Consider the following 14,817-nt stretch of genomic DNA (forward strand, 5'->3'; position numbering starts at 1 on the left):
AAAAGTAGACTTAGCAAGGCAATGTAATGTGCGTCTGTAGCAAAAGACAAGATGCTAAATTGAATGCCTTTTGAAACAAAATAAGTCTTCTGGCTTTACTGATAGCAGATATGTTGGATGAGCAATTTGCAACTGTCTTTTTTGAAGAAGGAACCTCAATCAAAAGAAGGGGGAAAAAATTGCAAGACGTTACGTTTTGTGTCTCACCAGCTTAATGCTACCACTTAATTAGTCAACATACTGGTAGGGAAGATTCTTTTGGAGGTAGTGTAATATGATAAGGTACTGTAATGCGATTAATATTACTAAATTGATCCAGTTAGAATAGTAGAAGCTGAGAAACTGTCGCGCTTTTTTTTTTCTTTTTTTTTCTTTTTTTTTGTTTCCCGCATAATGATGAAAATTGTGGTGGGAACTTTATTTGAAATAAAGATTCACTCTGCCTGTGGTGTCCAAAAAGATGCCCTATTTGATTGCATCTTCTTTTGTCACATTAATTATTAACTATTTAATCCAATCCTGGAATTTTACTCAAGATACTGTATTTTAGCACAAAACATAAAGTTCTACTTCCTTGAAATTACATAGGTGAATGAAAACATACATTCCAGAGCCCTTAAAGGAGGTTGCTCCTTGGTTCTGAATCTTTGCAGTAGATGCTGTATTTTCCAACAAGACTTTCATGGTCCCATTTGTTAGATACATTTATCTGAGTCTTGAATGAAATTAAGCATGTGCATAGGTGTTTGCAAGTTCAGAGGGTATTTAGTGAAAATGAATTTTAAGAAAAAAGTACTGATAGAAATAATACACTATTTTTTTGTTGTTGTTGTTACAGAAGATGTAAAGGGAATAATCCAGAAATATCTAATGCCATATTATACTTTAATGTCTACTGCAATATTGCCTTAACTTTTGCTTAGCTAATTGGGAACCTAGTGTTATTTCCTCTAGAGAATGAGGTGTGCAAGAATTAATACATTCGGTTTTGTTGTTCTGTTTTGTTTTATGATTTTTGATGTTGTATTTTTTTCCCCTTGGAATGATTTTCAGAATGCAGATACCAGTGAAAGAAAAAAGAGAAGCAGTATAACTACTGTAAATATTTTATAAAATGTCCATCTGAAGCCCCTCAACCTCTGGTAATTAGAGGCCATCCTGTGGAGATTGACAGGGTAAATTACCAGTCAATGTTTACACAACAAAACATATGCCCAGTACAATATCTTACGCTGATGTTACTGAAACCAGAGTCCGGAAATGTACAGTGGAAACAAGATGTGGTACTTTTCTTGTGCCAACACAAACAGCAATTACAGCGCAGTGTGAGAGAAGTCATAAGAAATACTACTGCATATCAGTAGTTCAACAAAGTCAGCACTTTTGTGTAATTGCAGGGGAAAAGGGCTGAAAAACATTACAGATCTCAGCAAGAAATGGCCCTTTATACTTTTAAACTGATCCTTGATAAAACAATGACGGGGTCATGAGAAGGCTACTCTGCCAATTTTGCTTCACTGTGGGATCCATTGACATCTGGCTGAGCTGCGGAAGCTGGAAAACTTCTTTAATATTCTCTTGACAGTAAAATGGACATGTGGAAAACATTCTAATCTGTTAATCTTTGGTGCTCCTGAAGAAAAAGGACATTTGGCTTTATACTTGGTGATGATAAATATTAAGTCTCCAGATCTAGCTGTAAATAACTTAAAAGCATTTGAATGGAGAATGCAGCTCTTGTTTTCCAAATATGAGAGAAGATGGATATGCACCTGTGTAATCCAGATGATGTAATAAATGCCAGGAGCTTTTTTCTAGGGGTAGTTTACCATACGTCGTGGCAATCTGCTTTTCCTTAGGCTGAGTAGCTTTGGTCAATGAATACTGGGGAGCAGAATCCCTGAACTTCCTTACATCCTACATACTAAAATAGAATAAAGTATTGTTTCACTCAGGGATTTATGAAAATAGAATTAATAGAGATTCAAAATAGTAGTTATGTCTGAATAAAAAGTGCAGGTTTTATTTAACAGCATTAACTGTACAAATAATTATTGGCTTAGACTTTAAATCTAATATTGAGTGATGGTGAGTGATGGAGATGTAAACCTATTCAGCTTGAGAAGGATGCACAATTCTTCATTTCTGTTATAAGACATACCTCCAGGAATATCTCACGTTAGAAAACTGCTATGAGCATATACTGTGTATTGTAAGTAGGAAGCATATCTTGTGTATATTAATATAAAATGCAAAAGGTACTATGGATTATGAAAAAAACTAAATTAGAATTCAAAATTCTGCACATCCTTGTAGTACATTTTAAATTAATATGAACAACTAAAACAGTGCATAAGGATAACACTTACATACACTTGATGAAAGTTAAAGTGATTTCCTAGTTCTAAGTAGCAAATCGTATCATTATAAAACATGTACCCTGTTGGAAATGTGTGACTTCCTTTAGAAAACTTCCAAGTATCTTCTTTTGCAAAATAAGTAGCCTCAGAATTAACAGAGCTGTTGCTTTCCCAAAAAGATGAAAACCATTAACAACAGTTAAAAAGATGAAAACAGACTTTTCTTCTCTGATACAATCAGGTCATTTTCTTTTTGCATGCTTACTAATGAGTTCTGATACTTTATTGATTGTTACTGAGATCTGCAAGAGGAGTCAAATCTATGAACTCCAACTGCAGGTTAGAAATAATAATAATAATAATGATGATGATGATACAGTATTGAGGTCCATGCCCTTGCTCAGGCAAGCTCCCAGTGAATAATAATTTCAGGAAAGCAAGAGTTAGTGCAATCTACTTCTGTGCAGTTAAGGAGTTTCAAGAGATCTGTGTCTGTATAAAATGCCAGACTCTTCTAAGAAGTTGAACTGTGCTGCTTGGGGCTTTCTATCTTGCTGTTGCATAAGGAGATTAAAAGTGCAGCAAAATCTGATTGAAAAGATGAGAGGCAAAGATGAAGTTAAGAGAGGGGCTGGACTTCTCAAGGGTATGCACAGAATCCACCACCTTCCTGGTGTTTCTGAAGTAGCTGAAAACTTAAGCTTCAGCAGGATCTTCTGTTTAAGAGTTGCTGTGCACTTGTGAAGCACAGTGCAGTTTAGGTCTCAAATGAGAAAAAAGCCATAGGCAGGAGCTTTGTGGTCCATTGCCTGGGTGTCCCACATTACCCAATAGTTAGGACATGTATTTAGAAGGAAGATGAAAAAACCTGGGCCCCACGTAGGCGAGTACCACTGCTTGCCTACTGGATGTGTTTGTGTTTGGACACATGCATGGGTTGTTATTTAGCTCCACTGCTGAACCTGCTCCACTTCAGCTAAACCTTTCTGGGATGGTTATTGGGGGGGGGGGGGGGGGGGGGGGGGGGGAGGGAGGGAGGGAAGTCTGACTATAGCCTAACTTAATCCCTATTAAATAGGTAAAATGGGAGGGAAGATGCTATAATAGTTGTAACAGTAACCTGAGCAACTTTCTGGAAAGCATAGGTACTGACATCAGAGGAAAATCTTTGGAAGCATGAGAGAGGAGCAGTCATCTACTTAAACTGTAATGTGCAACAGATCATTTAGTACATTGTTACTGCCGCCATGTTCAGGATAGCCAAAACGTTCAGCAGGCATTCTGGTATGTGGCAGAGACATGGGAGACTTGGACTGAAGGGCACTTACCGACTGCTCCCTCCCTTTGTATATCATCACATCCAGGAGAAACAAGTGCAGGTCTAGATGACAAGGTGTGAGTGGGAACAATACTGAAAGTCACTCATATCTGAAAAGATCTTTTCACTCTCTATGTGGATGCTGGTTATGCAGTTGAGATGGAAAGCACTGGGTGCAGCTGAATTAGTTGTGGAAGAAAATGTCGTTTTACTAGAACAGGCATCAGTCTTACTGTCCAACAAGTTAAACTGTGGTCTCACCTTTAGTCTGCTATGGCATTCCTTGGAGAAGGCTGCACAGAGGAAGACAGAGAGGCTGACTTCAGCATACATTAACCCATTAGAATTCCTGATGCCATGTTGGGGTCCCTCATGTTGGTTGACTGAGCTTCCCCAGCTTCCATGCTAAGGAGCTAGTGGTGGTTTTCAGACTGTGAAGACCACACACATTGTATGACTGATCAGCCCCAGACAAGGAGCTGATACTTCTGCAGGGATCTCGTCTCACAGCACATCTGGAGATGAGCCCTGGGGATGCGCGGGAGGTCCCCATTTTTGCTGAGTGGCAGGTGGGTGTGATTTTAGAGATAACACGGGGAATGAAAGTCAAAACAAAGTGGGTTTTGCGGGCGGGTGATGTTCCTGGCTCTAGGGGAGTCAGGTGCTGCTGTGTGAGAGCTCTGGCTGAATTGAAGTCAGATGGGATTTTAAATGCTGTTTCCATTTTGTTCTTTTGGATACCCTGGTGCTGACATACCATAATACTACCATGGAATAAAAAGAGTTCTGCTCTGTTTTCCCAGTTTTCTTATATATAGCCATCATTGCTAGAAATTTATTTTATAAGAATAGATGTTTTCTGCCACCCACCTATTTTTTTTTGCTCACATTGCTACAGGACTGTCCTCTACCACTTGGTGCATCATGCTGAAAGTGTTCGGTTTAATCAAAGTGAGGGAAATTACACCTCCAGGAGCAGTTTTGGCCACCCAGCTTAAGCCACCAAATGAATCAACAGAAACTGGTCTTTGAGTAATGCTGAGGGTTGGGAGCTGGCAGAGCTAACCAGGACTGAACAACGAGATTGGAAGTATTTGTAGTTTCTTTCTAAGGTGTAGACATCAATAAAAGGGGTACCTAAATGAACGAGATTATATGCTCCCTGAATGTAGTAAAAAGTTGCCTTTTCAGATACTGTGATGCTGGCATCAGATTTGCCATTTTTATTGATGGATTCACATGTTCCATGTTTGCCATGTGCACTTCAAATACTAAATCAGTGCCCTTCCCTGATTGTCCATAGCAGCACTCTGGCCTTTTGCAATATTGTAACTCACAGTGAAGTGTGCTCTCTGCAGCCTGCATCTCACACATTGATTTTTACCTGGGGTTTCCTCCTTCATTCAACCCATTCTCAACTGATGTCCCATAATTCAGCCATTATGATCATTGACCCATTTTATTTTAGTGGGTATGTCTCTGCTTGGCTTATCCTCCGTGAGCCATCCCTCGCAAAGTGAGTGGGTTTTGTTTCTTCATTGGACCTTTGCTGTCAGCAGTTCCAAACATGCTTTCTCCAGTCCCAGCAAAATTGTCCTCTCCCAGAGCAACTCATGGTAACCTTACCATCAAGTTAAGCAATCTTTTTTGTCTTCTGTGTCCGTTCAAAGCCCTCGCTTTATTCTCAGGTTTATTTTTATTCATTTACACTGACATGTAGCACGTGAGAACCTTGTCGTCAATGGGCTGCATGTAGAGCATGGACAACCTGGTGCAGTTGTTGCACCTCTGGACTAGATGCCCTGTCTCTGCCTCCCCTGAAGCTAGTTCCCCCTTTCCTCTCTAGTTCCCCCTTTCCCTCCAGATCCCAAGAATATTATCTTCTCTGTTCTACCTGTGTAACTGGTCTTCTGACCATATCCAAACTTAGATCTACAAAATTAATCTTCTGCATTTTTAGCTCAGATTATTTCACAAGATCATAGCAAGCAGACAAACTGTTAAACCACGAGAGGTTGACTTGAGAGCAGCAACTTCTGCTGGAAAGCATCTGGGGCAATAACTACTTACTTCAAATCAGCAGCAGCTGAACTGGGAGATCTGGCCGTGCCCTGAGTTGCTTGGGGAGGGAAGGAAGGGAGACTGGAAAGTCACTCAGTGCTCTGATGATCGTAGCATCTTCATGGGTTTCGAGACCTTGAAACGCTTCTCCTGCTCCCCCTGCAGGGGCTGTGTCCCTTAGCAGGGGAGCAGCGTGAATTGTGTACAACCCCGAACTAGCAAGCCCCAGTGTCTTGTAAATAAGAGTTCACATGTTCAAAAAAGGAGCAAAATAAGCCTGCATAGGCAATACTAATAGTGATTTGGGAACATCTGCTTCCCCACAGTAATTTTCGTTATGGCGTAGGATTTTTATTAGGACTTTCTAAGCTTTTCAAAATCTCAAAACCATCCTTGTTTAATGGCATCGATTCCCCCTAAACATCCTTGAACATTCTCTGAAGAACTGGATCCGCAACACAGATCTCAGCTGCTCAAGCCCATTGGTGAGAGGTGTTTTGTGCAGGTGATGCACTGTCAGCCAGAGACACAGATTTTCTGGCTCAGTTACAGAGAAATTGTGTCACAGTTCTTTGCTGAGGTTGAGGGAAGGAGCATGGTCAGCTGCTGCTGTCTTGGTCACTCAAGCATTGTAGCTATCAGCCTGACCAGTTCCTGACGAGGTGGAACTTTTCTAAGCTTGTAACTAAGGTCCAGACTGTGTGATCTCTTAAAATCGGTATTCCTCCTGTGCCAAATCTGAGAGTGCAAACCTACAAGAATATCTCCAAGAAGCTTGTGTTTGAATTATTGAATATTAGCATAACAAAGTGATTTTCTTCCCCCAAACTTGTTCTCGGAAGTGGCCAACCCCATTTTTCACTAAAACTTTCCAAAAAAATCCAGCCTGAGGCAGAGACAAGGCATGGAAAATATAAGCTGCAGCAGTTAAAGGCTGACAAAGTAATAAACAACTGAAAGTAGGGCCTTATGATGGAAAGTGTTAGGGAATTTTAACTCTAGATGTCATTGCCAGCTTTGCTTATAATAAATGTGTCAGTAGCAATATGAAAAGATGTGTGCCATAAGTTGAAGGAATGCTGTATTAACCTATTTTATGTGGCACGTCTACCCACAAATTGCTTGCATCTCAATATGTTTCTGGAGAAAAGGATATTTTTTTTTTTCTTCACTGAATGTACTAATTTTCTAACTAAACGAACTGGGAAATTATAGATTTTAATGTAACAGTGACACCCTGTGGTCAGTAGTGATGAAGTTAACTCTGAAAAGTAGTGTTTTCTTTTGTGATGCATTAATCTTTAGCAAAAGCAGAGAGAAAAAGAAGCAGGAAGGAAATGCAGTTAACTTTCAGGGTTTTCCACAGAGAGATGTTGTCCCATTTTATTGCCTGATATGTAGAAATTTATGCTTCTGATTGCTCAAATACTAAAATAATATTTATTTGCATACATTTGTTTTATTGAAATAAAGGGGGATGTCAAGCCTTCATTTTAGACAACTTGTTAATGTAGCTCACAGAAGGGTCTCTGTGGGCACAGCCAACTTACAAAGCGCTGCTGTTGTTTGTATTTCTACAGTTACCTTTGTCTCTACAGGAGAAGGCATTTTTCCTGACGGCTGGCATACCAAGTAGTGGTGGGTAGCAGACTGATGCCTGAGAGACACAGTACCATCCACGCCAAAAGTGTCAGCTCAGGGGTTGCAAGATTAAACAGTATTAGTCTTGTGCTGCCTTTTGTGTGGACAACCTTTGGCTTACCGTGTGTAGGTCCTCCTTTTACTTCTACCTCTCTTCCTTCTCCCTTCCTTGAACAAATGCTGAATACAGTGATTCTTTGTCCCATTTACATGCACCTATCTTTAAGACACTGCAGTACTGAACTTCACAGTGCTGTGGCCCCTAAACTATGTTGGACAACAAATCTTTTCCTGTTTGATGCATACCTGCATTCCTCAATATTATGGTTTCAAAATCTCATAGTTTTAAAAAAAAAATCCTTATTTGTGAGACCTGTTTTATAGCTTCTGATTTATACCTCATGCATCCCTGCAGTTACTGACGCTGACTTTGCCATTGTTAAGAGAGGGACAAAGTTAAACTTATGTCCAACAAAGCCAGGTTTAAAAAGCAGTAAGGAAGGAGACTGATGTCCCAACAAGAAGTTATGGGGAGGTAGTAAAGCAAGCTGAGACACATGAAGCATTTATTGTTCACTGGCAATAATGGTTTCCTGTTAAAACTGGCTATTTGACAAAGGTGATGAATTTAATTCCTTGCTCTCTCATTGGGGAGTTAGGAAGCTAGCATGGGACAGGAGCAAAAAGTCTTCTGCCTTCTCTAGAGAGTAAGCTAAAGCTAGCCAAAGCTAAAGTTTGGAAGGTGTTCAGGAACCACTGTCAGGAATTTAGCGATTATCAAAACTCTGCAAGTGTCAAAAAGATTGGAGCACTGAAGTTGTCCTGGAAGCCAAGCCATTTTTCACCCACACACACATCCATACGTAAGCAGCGCAGTGAGTGCTCGTCTAGGACATATCCTACGACAGAGCTGCCGTGCAACTTCTCATGAATCTCAGCACAATTTAGTGACTGTCAGGAAGTGAGAAGACGACTGTGGGCTTGTAGATCTCATACTGACAGCGAATGTTTTGCAAGCTCAGATTGCTGAAAGGCTTGAAACTCATTATCTCCTGTAAAAGCCTGACAAATAGTGGACATGTGATGAAGGAAGAGGCCTTTTACACATTATGTCAGTTTTTAGCTTTGCTTTTAGAGCCCCTTATGGTTTTAATGGCTGCAAAAGCAAAACAGTTTCATAGCTGCTCAAACTTGCATAGAAGTTATTTATTAGGTGCTACTTCAGACTTTGCTTGGACAGGCTGGGCTGTAATATTAACCTCCAAATTAGTAGTGCTGCTGAAGGATGTTTTCCAACATCTGTTTTTAGCACTGCTAGAATGGAGCGTGGAGTATGGATTATTTAAGGGCTTTTTGAATGGGGCCACACTGGAGATGGACTACAGTGATTTTGCACTGAATCAGAAAAGGCATTATATTTGCCTGTACAACATGCAAGAGCAGACAGATGCAGCTGAGCCTGCTGCTGAAATAGCAGTACATTGCAGTAGCCATCTTATCAGAAGCATTGTGAAGAGAACATTAAAGAACAGTATCTTAAAGGCAGAGAGACACCCGCTCTTGGCATATTAAGAGCACTGATGTGAAGACATTCAGATCTGGAGGTCAGTCAGAGCTGCTATATTACATATACCGTGTCAAGACCTTGTCTACAACTGGCTGAATGTTGAAATGGCAAATGCAACCTGATGCAGATGCAATTTTAGAGATGTGCATGTGTTGGTACACTACTTCTGGGAAGCAATGGTTTAAATGTCCTGTACCAGGATGAAAGCCACCACACCGAGGATGTTACCAATGTAAAGCTGTGACTAGACTTCCTTCTTTTTCTGTTTGGCAGTAATAGTTGATGGTTTAAAAGACAATTAGCACTGTCCATCATCTAGAGGTTACTGCTCCCACTGCTTAGCCAGCAGAAGGCATTGTTTTTTATGCTCTTGCATCTACGTTAGGCTAAATTGACGGAGCTTACTCCAGTTTCCAGTGGAGGTAGAGTGAATTAACTCAGACAAGACTGCCCGAGAATACTAGGATGTGCTTGGACAAAGATAAATATTTCATGTTACCTTTGTGTTGCTGTGGTATCCCATACCCCTCCATGTGTTTGCAAACACTTTCAACAAACAATAAGAAACATATACCCCAGTGCTACTAACTTGCAATGCAAATGCAGCATTACAGGGGCATCACAAGTGTTTGTACAAGCACATCGAGAAATTAAAATGTAAATATATCTAATGCCTTTAGAAGACATGTTTTTAATGCTGGCAGCATCTTGTTTCTTGGTTTTTTTTCACAGTGAGAGCTCTGTGAAGGACTGGAGCAGGCTACTGATCGTGATATACACCAGCTTTGATCTGGCAAACTTTTGTGGCTGTTTTCACCAAATACAGTTTAGTTGACGTTTTTCCCATTTTTGCACAAGAACAAGCATTTCATGAGATAATTCACTGGTGTTAGAAAGTAACTGCTTATACGCTTCTAAAACTGTTTCTGAGTCTGCTGATATTCCCTAGGAGTTTAACAGCCGTGATGTACCTCAGCACATTATTTGCCTATAGGTTTTATCCTCAAGTAAAAGTTACTGAAAATAAGTACATCAAGAATGCTCTAGCTGTTATGACAGAAGCATACAACTGAAAATAGGAAAACTCCATGAAAGGCACTTTTTTCTACCTTTTCTTCTGTGAAACAGTTGTTTCTGATGGAAAGCTTAAAATCAGATGGAGAGAGCAGGCATGGTAGTGGGATGCATGCTTGTATTGTACCAGCACATCTACATGTTAGTCTCCCTTACCTCTTCCCCAGACCTTCACCGTACCCTAAGTCTTCCCATTAAGAGTCCTTAGGTGTGTTTCTGCAGGCACACTTGCAAGCTTGAAAGCTACCACTGTGGAGCTTGAAGCAATGACTTCCAGAGTAAATGTATGGATCTTAGCAGACAGTGCAAAAAGAGACGGAATTTCCAGTTGCAAGCTATCCTAAATGCATGCCCTCTGTGTGTTGGACACAGATGTGTTGTGTAACACATTTTCTGACCGGTGGGTTACACAAACAAAGTGTGTGACAAGCGACTGAAATGTGAAACGTGTACTCGGTGATTCATTTCATAATTCACAGATTAGTGTGCTTTAAAATACAACATCCCTTCTTAGACAGCCTCTTTGTGTGAGCAGTATTAAGCAATACTGTCGTGCCTGTCACAGTTATGCACTGCAGCTCCTTTGAGGTCTTTATCGCAGGCGTTGAGCAGTTACCTAGCTCAAGGTAACGTTCCCTGTCTGAGAACGGGAGCTGGGACAACACTTCATTGGAGTACTCTATTATTGCCTTCCAGAAATGTTGGGATTTCAAAGAGTAAGGCCAATGATAAAACTATAGAAAGGATAAAACTAGAAGGAAATGCAACAAAACATTAGGGTGGTTTACTTCAGAAGTAAAAAACCCCACACTGATGGGTCTGTTTGGAAAGGGGACTTGGCAACTGCAACATGGAGGAGATCGCCTTCTGCCTGCCTCGCCAGCTGGTGCACGCCTGGCTGTGGAGGAGAAGCTAAGGTCCCAGAGCAGCCTGCAGGGACAGCTCGGTCCCTCAGAAGGAGAGCAATGGAGATCAGCTCTCCATGCAGCTGGGCCTCTAGATCTTACTGACCTGCAAATGTGAGCAACAGGCATGGTTTAACCTCTGAATTGCTCCGGACCCAAAGCCAAAGTTGGAGTTTTGAACACATGTCTCTGCACAGGAATGCCTGTCCTGAATTTGAGCTGTGATCGCACTCTGGTTCGCCTGCCCGACTTCTCCTTCCAAACTTCTCGTCTGCCTAAATTAGCCCTAGGGGGTGGAGAACCCTCTAGTGTGCTTAAGGTAGAGAGAAGCTGGTGTCTTTGAACACCTGATGACCTTTCTGCTTAATGCCATTGCTGTCTCTGGTTATCTCTGGAGCCTGGATGCCTCCTGAGGTGTATGATCTTCTTCAAGAGGCAGACTGAAGAGCTTTCTCTGACAAGGGGGACCCGGTGTCCTGGATCATATACATAATATGTTATTACAGAAAGAAATACTTCCCAGTTTCAGCTTTATTTTAAAATCACAGAAAGAAGGGGGTGCAAGAGCTCACTAAACAAATCAGTGGAAATCACAGGCTCAGTTTTTTCCCTCCATGACCAAATCTGCCAGGGAAGGCTTTGTCCCATAGGAAATTTAATATATCTTTTAAGCAGAGTTGATAACTGGTTTACTATTTTTTATCATGAATATGCTGAGAGAGAATCAGGAGAGAGAAAACACTTGGATGCTGTAGGAAGAAAATAAAAATGGGAGAATTATGAAGTTATGACAGCTGAGTGTTTTTTCAAGTCATGATTTAAATGAGAAAGCTTTAACACTGTGCACCAATTATTCCCTTAAAAATATTCAAAGTAAAGCTCAGAACCTCTGTCTATGAGGACTTCTGTTATATGCAAGCATGTTCAGTCATTCCAAGCATCTTAAAAACTAGGCTTTTGCATGCATCTCCAGGACTTCTAAAGTATGAAATTTACTGTTTTGAGGGTTGTGTTTTCTTCTAGACTGGTGAATATGGTAAACAATGGGTCAGATTCACCAGGATAAAATTCTTTAAGCTTTTATTTACAGTTGATTTGAACCCATGAACTCTAACAGATCTGGCAAAATTTAATTCTTCCTTACATTTTGGTGTTGATTTGGGTGAAAATACTGTGTAGTGTTCCTCTAAAACACAAACAAAAACGTTATTTACATGGTGGCTTTATGAACTCTAATAAAGAGGAAAGAAAAGAAAATTAGAAGAGAGAAAATGCTCAGGAAATTCTTTGTGGAAGAATAGCCATTAATACAAAACACATTTTAGAGGGTAGATGTCCCAAAATCTTTTGGATGACACATGAATCAGATGCTAATATTAAGACTTCCAACTTGCAAAGACTTACACATATGCTTAAAATTATACATTTGTATAAACACATTGATTGTGTTTGGTTGCATGTAAGACTTTGCAAGAATAGATGCACTGTTTATAAACAACACGTAGAGAGACACAGAGAGAAAACATAAACCTCTGTTTCACTCTAAACCAGCAATCATCTTATCTGCTGCATGTAATGGACCATTAGTTCTTTGTTCCACGTCCTGTGTTTGAAGAGTCTTACCTTATAAAGATGTCAGAGCTAAGGCCATTATAAGGAATTTCTTCTGAGGAACACATCCATTTGTGGAGAAATGTGTATTTTATCCATAGTAACTAATACGTCTAGCACGCTATTTATGAATGATTATAAATAATACTCTATGCTGATGTTGCATTTTTGTGTTGTTACCTTCCAGATGGGAGTTACTGTAGTGGATTCATCTGTTGCAGGACTGGGTGGTTGTCCCTATGCAAAAGGTGCTACTGGAAACGTAGCCACAGAAGATGTGATATACATGCTTAATGGTCTGGGGGTCAATACAGTAAGATATTTTTACTTTCTACTTAAGACACTAAGAAAAACAAATTATTCTAGAAAAGATATGATACGTACTTGACAATTACTTGTGCTGTACAATAAAACATTGGGAGCAAGTAGTAGTTTTTGCAAACTCATGCTTTAACATGGTTTGACAGATCACATGAGTGATGTTGACTTTACTAGGCAATTTAGAGTAGAACCGGTTTGTGTGTTTGACAGGAAGTTGAATAATGCCCTGCTCTCTACCTGGAGATCCCTACCTATGAGGAGCTCAGTAGCAACTGGTTTGAGTCATTGCTATGCCTCAGTAACCACAAAAAAATCACTACTGTAGACACTGCTCTGGAAGTCTGATCAGCTTTACAATGGAAAGACTGAGCAGACCTCAGCTCTTTTCATAGAACTTTGGATTTGGTTCAGAGTGCTTATTTGTTGATAATTTTTCTGGCTTCAAAGTAGAAAAAAAGTTTGGTGTTTGGAAGTCAAGCACAGGACATTGCTATTTCTCAGGTGTCCACTTAATATATTTAAAAATTGTACAAAATCTGTTACTGGCTAGTAAGCTTCATGGTCATTTTTATTTCCATTCTTGTTCTTGGAAGAGAAGGCAAAGCAGCTTATTTGCACTGAGCTGCACTTTGATGAACTTTGCCAGTGAGCATCCACACTTCAAGAGGACACATTTAGTATCCCTGGCTCAGCTGGCATGTTATTTATTCTGTATTCCTGGGAACGAAGACATGCTGCTTTCCCCAAAGAACGTGCTCTTTGGTCTTCCTGTTGATCGTTGTTGTTCTGGAAACGTGGCATAATGAGTTTGTGCTAACTCAAGCAATACAGTGACTTTACATTTAACTTAGACATAGACTTTGGGAGTCAGGGTCAAAGAAGAACATATAAAGACCTGCAAAAACTGCAGCGTGTGTGGTTTGGATTTAAACTGCTGCAGAAAGAAATTGAAAAGCCTGATGTCTGAAACACGAAGATCTGAGTTACCAGAGATCTTACCACTGATCTGTAGGTTGCAGTTCCGTGTGGCGATCATGCCAATGGAGTTCTTTGCCATAAAAGGGTCATGGAACTTGTTGCTGAACTGTACATCTCCTGAGCATTGTTAAAGCATATTCAGTACTTTACAGAGTTCACGGAGTTCATCTGCTTTCATGTGCTTCTTAGGGAGTTTGGGTAGATGTCAGATACTTGTTTAGAAAAGGTTTAAACATTTAATCACAAGTGTCCATTTTACAAGTGGACTCTGTTTTGAACTGTTCATACATGCTTTGGGATAGCTTTTTTTCATGAAGAATGTGCTTATTCTTTAGAAACAACACAGTTCTTTGGAATAAGGAGAAGAATCATGCATTTCACTTTACATTGCTATGCACCTTAGACTTAGGTTTTCATTATGGTCTTTCCTTGGGCAAAATACCCACTGACTTTTCCAACTGACATATAGCAAAAGGAATAATTTAAATAAAAATACCCTGATTAAATGAAATATACCTGTTCCAGGCTTCTTGATAAGATTTATTAATCTGTTAATGATCTTGTGTCCAAGCAGGGATCTAGCTTGTCCTAAAGGCTGATACCAAATCCCATGGAGATAAGAATCTCACAATCAAACACTTAATCCTCCTTTTGGTTTTTTAATGTTAGATTATGCGATAGCAAAACACAAGGCTTTGCTTTTTGACTCTTTTCTGGCTCGTTAAGAAAATAGTGGTTTACTGGTTGAGAGACATGGAACCTTGAAATTATTACCTTAATATATGACCTTTGGTCTTTTCAGTGTTGGTTTTTGGTACCATGGCCAATTCTGTAAAATCGTTATCACAAAAATCTATTAATATGTCCTTTTTTGTGTAATGGCATAAAATGAAATTGTAATTATTAATACTGTCCATTTGCAAGGAGCGTTTTCTCATGTTCCTCTCAGCTATGCACTAAAGCTTTCATTTTGTTGACTGA

At 39.9% G+C, this 14,817-nt stretch overlaps 1 protein-coding gene across 1 annotated transcript in view; it reads left to right on the top strand.

Moving 5' to 3' along the window:
• Window positions 1-14,817, top strand: part of HMGCLL1 (3-hydroxymethyl-3-methylglutaryl-CoA lyase like 1) — an 88,083-nt gene that overhangs the window by 65,677 nt on the left and 7,589 nt on the right. Inside the window, exon 8 of the mRNA XM_040598854.1 lies at window positions 12,725-12,850. Coding sequence (XP_040454788.1) covers window positions 12,725-12,850 — 126 coding nt within the window. The remainder of the gene's footprint in view (window positions 1-12,724; window positions 12,851-14,817) is intronic.

The sequence above is a fragment of the Falco naumanni genome, chromosome 6, assembly GCF_017639655.2.
Source record: "Falco naumanni isolate bFalNau1 chromosome 6, bFalNau1.pat, whole genome shotgun sequence".
NCBI lineage: Eukaryota > Metazoa > Chordata > Aves > Falconiformes > Falconidae > Falco > Falco naumanni.